The 14212-nt window shown below is 33.0% G+C and overlaps 1 protein-coding gene across 2 annotated transcripts in view; it reads left to right on the top strand.

The window, feature by feature from the left end:
• KCNH7 (potassium voltage-gated channel subfamily H member 7) overlaps positions 1-14212 on the top strand; it is a 481586-nt gene that overhangs the window by 305365 nt on the left and 162009 nt on the right. For both annotated transcript variants that reach the window (XM_034954383.2, XM_003820933.4), the window contains exon 3: positions 3146-3301. In XM_034954383.2, coding sequence (XP_034810274.1) covers positions 3146-3301 — 156 coding nt within the window. The remainder of the gene's footprint in view (positions 1-3145; positions 3302-14212) is intronic.

Here is a 14212-nt window from a genome sequence, read left to right as displayed (position 1 = left end):
TATTATTGTAAATAATCTGCTTCTTAACAAACACAATTTCATTTGAATACAAGATTCATTTAACAAGGTCTGAAATTTTCTTAGATTTGTTTAGAAGTCTTATTTCCACATTATTAGATGTCTATTTTTTTTTCTTCATTGCTTGGTTAGTGTTTGCTGGGTTAGGTTTCCATTGCTCTTGCTCCCAATGTTGCATTCAAGAGAAATACTTGGGAGCACAGAGTGATGACTTCTTAGGGCAATGTCACTTGACCAAAGTAATATCTTGACAGAACTTAGTTGGAGTTTGTAGAATTATCCAAGCTAAAATATTTTTGTTCTATAAAATATATTCTATTATTCTCTTCCTCTAAATTCCATGTATCTCCTTTCATTGTCTGCCTTCCAGGAGGCTATGCAAGATTGATGGAGATATTAAATCCCCAAACTAAAAGAGAAAAGCATGTGAATGTGAGTTTTCAGTTGACTTGAGAGGAAATATATTGCTTAATAGAAATGTACAGGAAACAATGATAGTGGGCAATAAATCCCAGATTAATTACATTTATTTAATATGCTTTAGAGCCAATGCAGATAGCTGAACTTTTATATAAAGCACTATAATTTTATGATTTTTAGTACTATGATTTTTAGTAATTCAGTAAATTACTAAATCAGAAAATTTACTGATTTAGACAGTAAATTTTCAAACACTTGTATTAGAAAACATGATTTTGCCCCTTATTACCAAAAGCAAAACTGCTCTATTACAAGCCTATTAGATCTCTATCCCCACAGATTTTATTTCTTGATTTCTCAAAACATTTTTTATGTTTTTTATAGTCAACAGTACACCCCAAGTGTTGGAAAATTTGAAACTGCTTAAATAACAAATGTGCGAATTCACAATGATATTCTAAATGATCCAGGAAATGTCATTTTAAATGGTAAAATCAATATGTATTTTGGTTCATTAGGAAAGTACATAATGACTATTTCTAGCATCTCCTCAGACTCTGTTTAACCAGTGTGTGCTGTGATGCCTGGCCTGAAGCACTTCTATTTTTAGTTCTAATAGAACAGTCTTAAATTGCTTATTTTCTGTTTACTAAAGTCATCCCGTTTGTTACCATGGAAACTATGACAAGTGCTCTAGCTAACTATTTTATTAAATGAATTGGAGACATAGCTGAAGAAGCTGAAGACTGAAGGTGCAGCTTGCCATTCCTAAGGCATATTTTCCAACATCTGTAAAACCATTGCCACATTTATAGATAATATGAAATTAGTTATAAATAAAGTTATCCACATTTCAAATTTGGGAAGCTGTCCACATTTGTATTATAACTAGCACATCTGAATTATAAGGAGCACATAGGCATTCCTAACTTACAAAAAGTCTTTCTAAAAGTATATCTGTCAATCAATTCCTTGGAAATTAGAACATATTTACCCATAGAAACAATTTTATAAATAATTGTTAGATCTCCAGGCCTACCCTCAAAATCCCTCCCCTATGAAGTCCTCGATCTGTAGCGGTCTCCATAATAGCTTTTGTTCTCAGCTCTAGCAGCAGGAGCCAAGATGCAGGATAAGAAGAAAGGAAAGAGTTTTCTTATGCTGACTTTATTAGAGCTTACATAGGTCACCATTTGGGATACTTGCATCTACTGGCCTTTGCAGATGTTAGGGCTCCCAAAAAGATCCTTCAGCTGTTTGCCCGGCCCCTGTCTCCAGCCTCCAGGGGTCCTGGCACTTGCTCACATTTCCGTCTGATGTTTCATGCCAGAATAATCTTGCTCTCAACCTCCCCCCGCCTCTGCATTGAATCATCATTCTCCTCAAGATTCAAGGTGGTCTCAGCTAGTTGTGAAAAAAGCAGTCGAAATGGACACATTTCCTAAATCAGGGGGGTCCGATCTTTTGGTTTCCCTGGGCCACATTGGAAGAATTGTCTTGGGCCACACATAAAATACACTAATGCTAATGATAGCTGATGAGCTAAAAAAAATAATAATAAGTAAATAAAATATGCTCAATGTTTTAAGAAAGTTTACAAATTTGTGTTGGGCCACATTCAAAGCCATCCTGGGCCACATGTAGCCCACAGGCCACGGGGTTGGACAAGCTTGTAAATGATGAAGAACACTTTCTGAAGTTTTGGCATTTTAAGAATACTTTATTTGTAACTTAAATAGCTGGAACAGAAACAAATTTCAAGCCTGTGAAATTTCCATTACCTTGACTAAAGAGCATATTCAGAGGGTAAAAGTGTGAGGAAACTGCTTTGAGGGAATTCTAGAAGTCAGCTGCAAGGAGTCAGTCAGCAGTCAGTTGATTTAAAAGAAGTCTACTTTTCAAGTGTATGCTCTGAATCTTGGACCTGTGGGTTTCTGTTGGAAGATGGATGGTGGTGGTTGATTGCAAACTGAGTCATACCTTTGTTTATTTCATTTCCACAGAATTCTAATGAAATATATCTTACTAGCCCTGTAATTTTGCTTTTAGAAGAATATCATCTTGAAGAGTACCATCTCATGAAGAAGATTACTAACACAATAATATAGACAAAACTTTGTTCTTATTTTCTAACAGAATAAAAACCAAACAAAACCATTGTAATTTGGACGATGTGAATTTTGCACAGAAAAGAAAAGAATTACTGTAACATATATAAGATAGAGTCAATAATTTACCATTTTATGTCCAATAAATTAAGAGAGAAAAAGCACATAAGTTGCTTATTTTTAAAATCAAGATGACATGAGTTGCCTTCATTTTTTATACAGCTATATTTTATAGAGATTCAGATTTAATCAAAATTTATAAGAAAATGGTAAGAATTATTTCTAGAAAGTTAAAGAATATATCTTTTTAAAAATTAACTATTATAGGGATGGGTGTGAAAGCAAATAGAATTTGATATTTCTGTTTTTCCACAATGCAGTAACTGAATTTATTTGTAACGTTTTTCTGGAAAGACATATGTATTTTAAATGAATATGGTATGCAATAAAATATGAAGTAAAAAAGATCAAATTATTTTTTAATATCAGTGATCATTTAAGATACAAATTTCCTTAAGAGTATATTTCAATTTTAATGTTACTTGATAGTTCAGAATGAAGGCATATTTTTAACTAACATTCATTTTTAATCTCCTTAGGGTCCACTTTTATTTGTAACACTCACATAATTCCAGTGAAAAACCAAGAGGGCGTGGCTATGATGTTCATCATTAATTTTGAATATGTGACGGATAATGAAAACGCTGCCACCCCAGAGAGGGTAAACCCAATATTACCAATCAAAACTATAAACCGTAAGTAAAAGGCAATGTGTACTCAATGCTCTCGATAATTCTGCTACTGTAGTCACTTTAATACAGTCTTCATTTCAATTCAGTTCTCAAAATATCTTTATATTTCAAGTAAAATAATTTGACATGAGTAAGCCATTAGCTCATGTTACCTTTTGGTACCTTCCAAAATTTGTTGGCTGCTCTGAAAGCCATTTAACTTGGATATAATATAATGTATTTAACCAGTCCCCTGACACCTGATGGACATTTAGGTTGTTTTCAAACTTTGTCTGTTACAAATAATGCCAGAGTAAATTCTGCTTATGTATTTTCATATGTATATTATTGGACAAATGTATCTTCAGGGTCCTTTAAGTGGGATTCCTGGGTCAAGGGTGATGCATATATAATCTTTTCAGATACTGTCAAATTCTCCTCCACATGCTTTGAACCATTTTACACTACCACCAGCCATGAATTAGCCCTTTTCCCCAAAACTATGCCAACAAAGCGTGTCAGAATCCGTTTTCTCGACTATTGTCATTATCATAAGTGAGAAGTAGTACCTCAATTAGTTTTAGTTTATACTTATTCTATGAGTAAGGTTCATATATTTAAGCACAAAGGACATTTCTTTATCAACTATCCATTTCTTTTATACATATTGGTTGTTTTTTCTCTATCTTGTCAATTTGTAAAGTAAGCTGCAAATAGCTTACCTAGAAAATAATGCGTCTTTTATCTTTTTCATAATTTTTGTTATTTAAAGGGTTTTTTGGTAATGTGTCTAAATTTATCACCCTTTCCTTTATTGCATCTGAATTTTTGAGACATAATTAGAAAAGCTTTCACCACTCCAAGGTTCTAAATAAATCACTTCCTTTCCCCGGAACTTGTATGATTTCATTTTTTAGGATCTCTGATGCATTGTAAGCTTATTTTGGTGTATAGTGCAGAGTATACAGTTAATTTATCTTGTTCTCAATGGCTCACTCATTGTTCTAACATTATTTATTAAAAAGTCTATCTTTTCACCAGTAATTTAAGATGCCACCTTTATTACACACTAAACTTCCATATGTGCTTGAATCTATTCCTGGATTTTCTATTCTGTTCTGTTGATCTATCTATCGCTCAGAATCATACAGTTTATATATACAATAAATAACTAATATACCATGATCCCTTATTATTTGATATTAATTTTCAGAAGGTTGAGGTTATTTTTTGATTAATTTTCCATGTGAACTTTAGAAGCAAATTTTCTAGAGCTACAAAAAATTATTTAATATTTTTATTGGATTCACATTAATTGTATAAGTTAACTTGAAGATAATTGATGTCTCTATAATGGTGTAATTCTATTCAAAAATATAGTATGCATTTTTATTTTCTAAGTCTAATTTTCGTGTCTTTCAGGAATGTCTTAAATTTTCCTCACTTGTTTACTTTGATCCTTGGCATGTAACTATTGTTGTTGCTACTATTATAAATGGAACTTTTTTCCCATTATATTTTCTTATAAAAGTAACTTTTCTTTCTGAATACATTAATTTTACATCCAACTATCTTAGTGAATTCTTAGTTTACAGTGACTTACACATTGACTTTTATGAATTTTTCAAATATTCTATCACATAAAATAAAAATTGTTTTATATTTCCTTTCCAATTCTTGTACATCTCATAGTTTTCTCTTGTCAAAATGTGCTGGCTATTACCTCCAAGTTATCATTAAAAAGAAATCAACAGTGAACACTACGCCCTGGCTCTGATTGTTGTGCGAGTGCCTTTAATTCAAACATTCCCCATTAATTGAAATAATGACATGTGAGTTGAGTTGTATGTGCTTTATTATTCTAAGAAAGTTTCCATTGACTTAAATTTTTTAATAATGGTTGCTGAAATTTGTAAAATGCCTTTTTTAGCCTCTGTGGAAATGAGTGTATTATTCTTTTCCTTTTTTTAAAATATATTTTATAAATGAAGTTACTAATATGAACCATTCTTGCATCCTTGGAAGAAGACACATTTGGACATGATATATTTCATTTTGTAATATGTTGTTGGGTTCTCTTAATGCATATTAATTTTGCAATTTGCATCAATATCCAATAGGGAGATTGATCTATAATTTTTGCCTGCATACGTGCAATTTTCTAAGGTGTTGGTATCAATATTATAATTCCTTCAAAAAATAGTTGAGAGTTTCTTCACCTTTTTGTATGCTATTGAAGCATTTCAATAGTTTGAGGATTATCTAGACTTTAAAAGTTAGGTGTGATTCCCCTGTAAAGTCATCGAGGTACTTATTTCTGGTAATTGTTTGTGAAGTAGCTCCTTGACAAATTTATTTTTCTTCTTTAATAATGGTCTACTCAAATTATCAATCTTAACTAGTTTCAGTTTTGCTAGACATTATTTCCCTAGAAATTATTTCATGTAAATATTTAAATTTTGTTTTAATAGAATTATGCAAGGTAGTATTTTATGATTTTTAAAAAAATTCCTCAGTTCCTATAGTTTTTTCTTGAAATTTCTCATTTCTTTTATTATTGTTTTCTCCATTTAAAATTGTTGATTAATCAGTAGCTTTTTCCCAAAGACTTAACTTTTTATTGGTTTATTAATTCTATTAGTTTTCAAACTCACAAAATTTTGCTTTTATATGCTTAATTCAGTTTTTATCAGCTTACTTTGTTGCCTCTTTTTCATTGCATCAATTTATTTTCATTCTTTCAGTTTTTTGGTATATGATTTTAAGGCTATATATTTTTATCTAAGCACTGTGTAAGCTATACCCCATGAATTTAGAAATGTAATATTATTTTTCCTAGAAAATATGCAACTTTTGTTTTCCTAGTTTTTAACTTGAGTTGTTTAATATAGTTTTTATTTTTCCAGTCGGAAAGGTATTTTTAAAGTATTATTTTTTGTTAAAAACTTCTGGTTTTATTGTCTTACAGTCATAAAATGCTGTTTGTATTATTTCTCTTTTTGTAATTGTCTAAAATTTGACCGTGGTTTATTATTTGATCAATTTTCATGAGTATGTCATGTGAATATGAAAAAAAGTGATATTACAGAATATCAAGCTACAAAAGTTGATATCTACTTTTAAAATTCTGCCTTATTATTATGCTGTCTTCTATATCCTTACTTATTTCCTGTCCTCCAGATATGTCTTGGATTTAAGAAAGTGTATTAAAGTCTTCTACTGTTAGAATATTTCTTGGTATTTCTCATTCTATCTCTTGCAATTTCTGTTTTATGAATATTGCTTCTCTTGTTTATTTCATAGATATTCATATTTCATAGGTAGCCATATATTTTGTTATTAGTATAAATTAGCATTTAGCATTACAAAGTATCTCATTTTTGTTTACTAATTTTCCACCTAAATTCTACTGTATCTTAAATCATGACACTTGAGTCTTTTCTTTTTTCCATTTTCTTTCTGTATTTTAAAGTCATCTTTTAGTCATTTGCCTTTGTTTTGGTTGTGTCTTTTTTATACAGTGTGCTGTTTTCATGCAATGTGAAGCTTTTCTTTATTGCTTATAAGAAAATGATACTTCTACGTTAATTGATTATAACTGCAATAGGTATTTACATTTATTGACGCAACTGATGTGTTTGTTTTCTTGGTACTAACATATTCTAGGTTAAATATACTTTCTTGAAGTACTTCATTATGTTATCTCTTCTTTGCCCTTTTAAAAACTGGTTTTTGTTGTTTTATTCTGGTTTTGGGGTTTTTTTTTGGTATTTGGGAAAATTTATATTTTTTTCCAACAGTTATCTTTATAAGAAAATGTTATATACTCTCCTTAACTCTTTCCTCTTTTCCTCAGTCAGTGTATTTTGGTTCCCTATTTTGAGCAAAAATAAAATTATTACGGCAAAAACCTCAATTATTTTGCACCAACCTAATAGCTTATAATCCTTTTCTTCTGCTTCCCACCATGCAGTTTTCGTCAACAATATTCTATTTCTTAAGGCTCATCTTTGTGCTCCTGAGTATCTTTAGTCTCCTGCCATTCAGTGTGTCAGTTTAAAATAACATCACTTGACTCTCATCTGTTACCAGTAAGGTACTCAGTGAGCTTATCTATTTTCTTCTCCTCTCCCTCCCATTTTGTTGGGATATGGTATTTCTAGCTTGTCAAGTAGATAATGTGTATATACTTCTTACTTTTCTTTTGGCCTCAAATTTCTAGTGAAATGTATTCATGACTGTCTTTTTGTCAGAGATTCCCCAAACACAGCTTCCTAGATGAAGTATAGTCCCTTTGGGAAACGTGTGTGGGTAAAATATTTTCAGAGTTCTCTCGTGTTTAACATGTTTTTATATCACTTTGACATTTGAAGGACAGCCTAGGTAGATATTACATAGTATTTGATCCATATTCTATGCCTTGTGACTCTGGTCAATATTGTTTCATTCTTTTCTTACATCAACTGTTGCCGACAAGTAGTCTGATATCAACCTGCTTGACTATCCATTGTAAGTGACTCTGGTATCTGGGGTCTTGTGCACTTTTTAAGCCCCTTCTATTGTCTCTCCAGGAACTGGTGCTCATGTTACAGACCTGCTCTTGAGATTTCATACTCAGTGAGAGGACCTCTTCTGCTGAAGGTGAACTCTGTTTAATAAGTCTTCCATCACTCCAGGGAGACTTCTGTACTCCTCTTTTCTTCATTTAGTTTCACCTTGAATCTCTGTTGCAGTGTGCTCTTCTGAGCCAATTATGCTTGTATTAGCAAATTCCCCATCTACATGTAAATAAAAGTCTGTAAGTTGTCTTTCTCTAGTTACTGCATAAGCATGGTTTACGGGTACTTTTATTTGACTCCTCCTTTGTTAAATCTCCAAGGTTTATATAGGGGTCCATGAGGATTTGGTAATTTAGATATCTGTCATTATCTTTCGGAAGCTGGAAGCCTTATCACAAAACTTTAATATTTGAGAAAGGAAATTGTTATACTGTGTATAAATTCAGATAGAAAAATATGCGTATAATGAAAAACATGGTCCCAAAAGCCTATTTTGTAAACCTAAGTATAATACCAAATCAAACATACCTCAGCTGATAATTTTTCTGAATAGCAATTTTTCCTTAGGTATGTCTAAATGACAGTACAATATTCTTTTAAAGCAATATTGACACAAATATATTAATGTAATATGATTCTAATATTCTAAATGTTTTTCCCTGAACAATATTACACTTGGAGAAAACTCTATCAGAATTACTAATTCATCAATCTTCCAGGTGACATATTTAGAAAAAAAAATTGAGCTACCATAAAAAACTTCTTACCCCAAAGTCTTGATCCCAAAGTTGATGACTGTTTTGATTTTCTTATACTTTCCACTAACAAATGCAATCATTAATGAATGATTCCTGAGAGTACACTTCTAATGTCAACCTCTATTTGTCATGAATACCAATAAGGTAATTTGTTTGGATGGTGGATACCTAGTTTAGTTTCTTCACTGTCTTCTCAAATTCTCATATTTTCCCATGGAATAGTTGTCTTTCATGGTCCATCAAATTGGATGGAAGTGAAAAAGGGAGGGTGTATCAGCAGCATGGCAGAGAAGGGGACTTTTAAAAAAGATAATGTGTCTGTTTAAAACTGAAATGTAAATGGAGAATTGAAACCTTGGTTTCCTAAATGGAAGATAGTCTTTACAGTAGCCTCCAGGATATAATACACAATTTATGCAACTTTACATTGTGATTAAAATAAAGTCCTATGTACAAGTTATAACAAATGCAGTAGAGATTCTGCTTCTTATTTTATGAACATAAGTTGTTTCCCTATGCTTTAGCTGTCACTCATACAGGGAAGCATTGGACAGAGTAAAAATATGCAGATAAAATTATTTCCAGAGCATTTCAAAGGCCCATTATTTACCACCTGTATGTCGGTTTTGATTACACCCTTCTGTCATTATATGACCTAGATTTCCTTTTACTTGGTGTCAGTTTTTGAGGAATGGATTGTTAAATCAAGCAGAAAAGTTAAAGAAAGACAAATTATGCTTGATACCTTCTGATACTACCCAATTTCGACTTCATATTTTTTCTCATCTTTGGCAAACCCCTGCTGATTTTTTTTTTCTTTGAAGTATAATGTTACTACCAGTGTAAAATAATGATACTGGCTATTTCAAACATTGTTGTTCCAGTGATAGCCACTTAAAAAAAATAAAGAATAGAAAATTCTGATGCACCTCTTTTAGCAGACACATCTTAACCTTCAAAATTGTGATATTATTGCTTCAAAACCTACATTGTAACTACCAGCTTTTGTATCACTTGAAATGATCTGAAATAAAAATATGGTTACAAAGAAGTATACAATGGTATTCACAAAGGCAAATTTTAAACTGGCATTTCCCTTTAACCAATGCTTACTCTCTCACTAAAGTGTTTGTAATTGTGTGTGTGTGTGTGTGCGCACGCACGCACGCTAGCGTGTCTCAGAGTGGTAGGATTTCAGTGACAGTAATAAGAAAAAGGTTGTTGTGTGTTTGGGAATATGTTACTTTCTGAAATTTTAAATACCTCTATTGAAATAGAGACAAAATAAAGGAAAAGATGTGACATGACTACACAAGAAGCATAGCTTCAAACAAAGGGAGGTATTAAATTACGAAGATTAAGTAAAAGAAAAGGAGGGAAATACACAGTAGAAAATATGGATTATAAAAAGGCATTATGATACATTGGACTCCATACATTCTGAAAACTTAGAGACTTCTTTTATATTGAATTAAGTGGTGGATCATTTCTCAGTACAAATACCTAGTTTCAGAGCCAGGAACTCTACACAAGAAAAGTGAGCAGCTTTCTCTCAGAAGACCTAATTTTTCATAAACTTATTCTCTGTAGAAGACCTGGAACTAGCCACAATTAGATGACTTATGTCCCCTGAAATGAAGCAAATACAGAAGAAAGTGTTATTTTGATAAATCTTACTATCAAATTTTGATAAGTACTGAATAACTGAGCCAATTAATTGCTACATAATAGATATAAACACAAAATAAAAGATGAAATTGAACACTTTCTCACTGAAGTCTTCTGTAAAAAGTTTGCAATCTAAAAAGTGGAAATAATACAGAGTGAAAGAGAAAATCGTACATTCCCTACCAAGCATAAGGGGCCGCATTTAAAGGAGCCAATAGTAATGGAAAAGTGTGTTCTCTTCTTTTCAGCTGTAATACTTGATGATGTAGAATATATGTGAAAAATGGAGGAGAAACAAATTATGCATTCTTGTTTACGTGATTAATGCCTGAGTTTACTGTCATCGAGTATAAGAGGTTTTCACTTTTACTGTTTTAAATAAATTATTTTTGTTTCATTTTAAATTATTGAAAACTATATTTGAATTTCATATGTCTTCTATAGCATGAATCTAGTATCATACTCTGATTCACACACAGATACATGCACACTTTTGAATTCTCTAAACATTTCTTGAAGGGATTGGGGGAACCTAAATTAAACAAAAATTGGTACTTAAATTGGATTCCCTTCTTTTACATTCCATGTCACCGCATTCCCTTGAGTCTTTCCACCTCTGCAACAGCTATTTCAGTACCATTTGCTTGTTCCTCTTACTCTACTCTTAAAAGCTGTTTGTTTCTCCCCTGGGAGCTGCTTTTAATATTCCTTCCTTCCTAGTCATCTCTATATACGCTGCTTAGGCAAACTCATCGTTTACTTACCGGGTAAAGACCCTCTCAAAAATCAGTATCTCCAGGTCATATCTTTCTTTAGGCTTACTTACAACCTCATATATCCCACTAGACATCTCCTTTAGAAGATTTTAGTATTTCTGGGCGATTTAGCATTTCAAGCTAAGAACTGCCTTTCCATCTTCAGCTACCATCCATTTCATCCCACCAAAAACTCTTCCTTTTCATACATTATGAATAGTCATTATCCAAAGCTCCCAAGCCAGAACCTCGGCATGATACTAAACTTCTCCTTCTCTCTAATCCTCTATTCTCCCAACCAAAGGCTAGCCAAGTCTATGAAACACATCTCTTAACTATCTCTCTCATATAGCCCACTATAATTGTCCTATTCAGACCCTCAACACATCTTTCTTGGACTGATATAATAGTCTCATAATTAGTATTCCTGCTTTAAGCTTCTTTTCTTCAGGATTACATGTTATATTGCCATACATCACATCATAATACTCCACTGTCTATATCTTTTACAATGGTCCTCTATTGCCTAAAATATAAGACTCCAAAGCCCTATGCATGGATAATACAATCTACCTATCATGATATAGCTTCTGATACTTCTTCAGCCTAATTTCCCATCACATCCCATATTTTAATGCGGGTTCCTTGAAACTACCATTCACTTTATTCCACCTAATTTGTATCATGTGGTGTCCCCTCTACTAAAATGCTTTTCTTCTTCTAGCATACTTATTCCAAAGGACTCTTCATCTGTGGAGCATTCTTAACTCACCCACATGGGTCCTGTGAGATCATAATACCTCATACCTTTCTCTACTACCACGTTGGTGGTCACATCTGTTTGCTTAGTAAACAAGTAAGATGAATGAAGAAGGCCAGGAGTAAAAATATAGAGAGAAGTGAAGACTGGAAAACTGGAGAACATCTTTATCTTATTTGAAGTGGCCCGTAACCCTTCAGCTCTACTTCATGGCAGGGACATTTTATTTTCTTCCATATAGACCTAATATTTTGCAAATAGTAAGTATCTAATACATGTTTGTAGAAGACATAAAAAGTTATTTTTTTTCCTTTAATAATTAAGCTACTTTTTTCCTACTGAATGGGCATTACTCAGATTGCCTGCCAATGGTTCTTCAAGTGTGAGACCATCAGCATCACCTTGCAATGTGTTTGAAGTGCAAGTTCTTGGGCCCTACACCAGAACAACTGATTCGGAAACACAGAAATTCACCAAGCTGTGTTTTAACAAACACTTCAGGTCATTCTGATGCCCAAGAAGGTTTGAAAACCATGGTCTAGGTTAATGAGTGTTTAGATAGAACTATAAAAATAAATTTTAAGTGAAAATAAATGTAAGAAATAACCTAAAATTTCTGAAGTATCTTATAGTAATTTTTTAAAGTGTACTTTTTAATTTAATCTTATTAAGGTACTATAAAGGATATCCATTATCTTTGAAAAGATTAAAATTACACTTTCCAAATCAAAGAGAATTTTACGCTTACTAAAATTTTGAATTTTTCTAAAAGCTTCAACTGAAGCTAAGCCTAACCACACAAAATATAGTTGATAATTTAGACAATTATCTAGCTAATTTAAACCATTAAAATTTTATTCATATGCTTTGGACTCAATACTCTAGATAATTGACACATAAAATACACATTTGCCTCAATAGCTACATTACTTCCTCAAATTTGTATCTCAGTTTTTAGACCTCAAGCTAAGGAACAAAGAAATTTTCCATAGAGCTGGTTTATAAGAGGGCTTTTACAGTGTTTTTACTATTCTCCACTGAAGCTGAAAGTCATTCTTTATTTTGAAGATGAAGAGCTGCAATAGTAATATAGTTTCCCATTCAGTAAGCATTACTATAGAAACAATCTCTTTTTCAGATTAATTTAGTTAAAGGTTTTATACTGTAACTAATGTTTACTATTCTCATGTATTTGGAAGTTTCCTCTTTTTAAAGATTAAATTTGATATAGAAAAAGGAAACATGGCATGGTTGCAAAAAAGAAATCTGAGGAAAGTTTACTCATAGTTGCAAAAAATTTTATGTCATGTGCCTCCCCCACCCCCCAGGATTTGAACAGAGTATCTATTTCTAAGATCAAGAAAATTGCCAGTAGTTGAAAGTGTTGCGGGAAGTCAGGGACCCCGAACGGAGGGACCGGCTGAAGCCATGGCAGAAGAACGTGCATTGTGAAGATTTCATGGACATTTATTAGTTCCCCAAATTAATACTTTTATAATTTCTTACGCCTGTCTTTACTGCAATCTCTGAACATAAATTGTGAAGATTTCATGGACACTTATCACTTCCCCAATCAATACCCTTGTGATTTCCTATGCCTGTCTTTACTTTAATCTCTTAATCCCATCATCTTCATAAGCTGAGGAGGACGTATGTCCACTTAGGACCCTGTGATGATTGTGTTAACTGCACAAATTGTTTGTAGAGCGTGTGTGTTTGAACAATATGAAATCTGGGCACCTTGAAGAAAGAACAGGATAACAACAATGTTCAGGGAACAAGAGAGATAACCTTAAACTCTGACCGCCGGTGAGCCAGGCGGAACAGAGCCATATTTCTCTTCTTTCAAAAGCAAATGGGAGAAATATCGCTGAATTCTTTTTCTCAGCAAGGAACATCCCTGAGAAACAGAATGCATCACTGAGTGTAGGCCTCCGAAATGGCTGCTTCAGGGGGTGGCCGTCTTTTATGGTTGAAGCTGTAGGGATGAAATAAGCCCCAGTCTCCCGTAGCGCTCCCAGGCTTATTAGGACGAGAAAATTCCCGTCTAATAAATTTTGATCAGACCAGTTGTCTGCTCTGAAACCCTGTCTCCTGATAAGATGTTATCAATGACAATGAGTGCCCGAAACTTCATTAGCAATTTTAATTTTGCCTCGGACCTGTGGTCCTGTGATCTTGCCCTGCCTCCATTTGCCTTGTGATATCTTATTACCTTGTGAAGCATGTGATCTCTGTGACCCACACCCTATTCGTACACTCCCTCCCCTTCTGAAAATCACTAATAAAAACTTGCTGGTTTTACAGCTCAGGGGGCATCACAGAACCTGCCAACATGTGATGTCTCCCCCGGACACCCAGCTTTAAAATTTCTCTCTTTTGTACTGTGTCCCTTTATTTCTCAGACTGGCCGACACTTAGGGAAAATAGAAAAG

Source organism: Pan paniscus, chromosome 13, assembly GCF_029289425.2.
Source record: "Pan paniscus chromosome 13, NHGRI_mPanPan1-v2.0_pri, whole genome shotgun sequence".
In the NCBI taxonomy this organism is placed as follows: domain Eukaryota; kingdom Metazoa; phylum Chordata; class Mammalia; order Primates; family Hominidae; genus Pan; species Pan paniscus.
The sequence above is the reverse complement of the archived record's forward strand: the minus strand, read 5'-3'. Positions and strand labels throughout refer to the sequence as shown.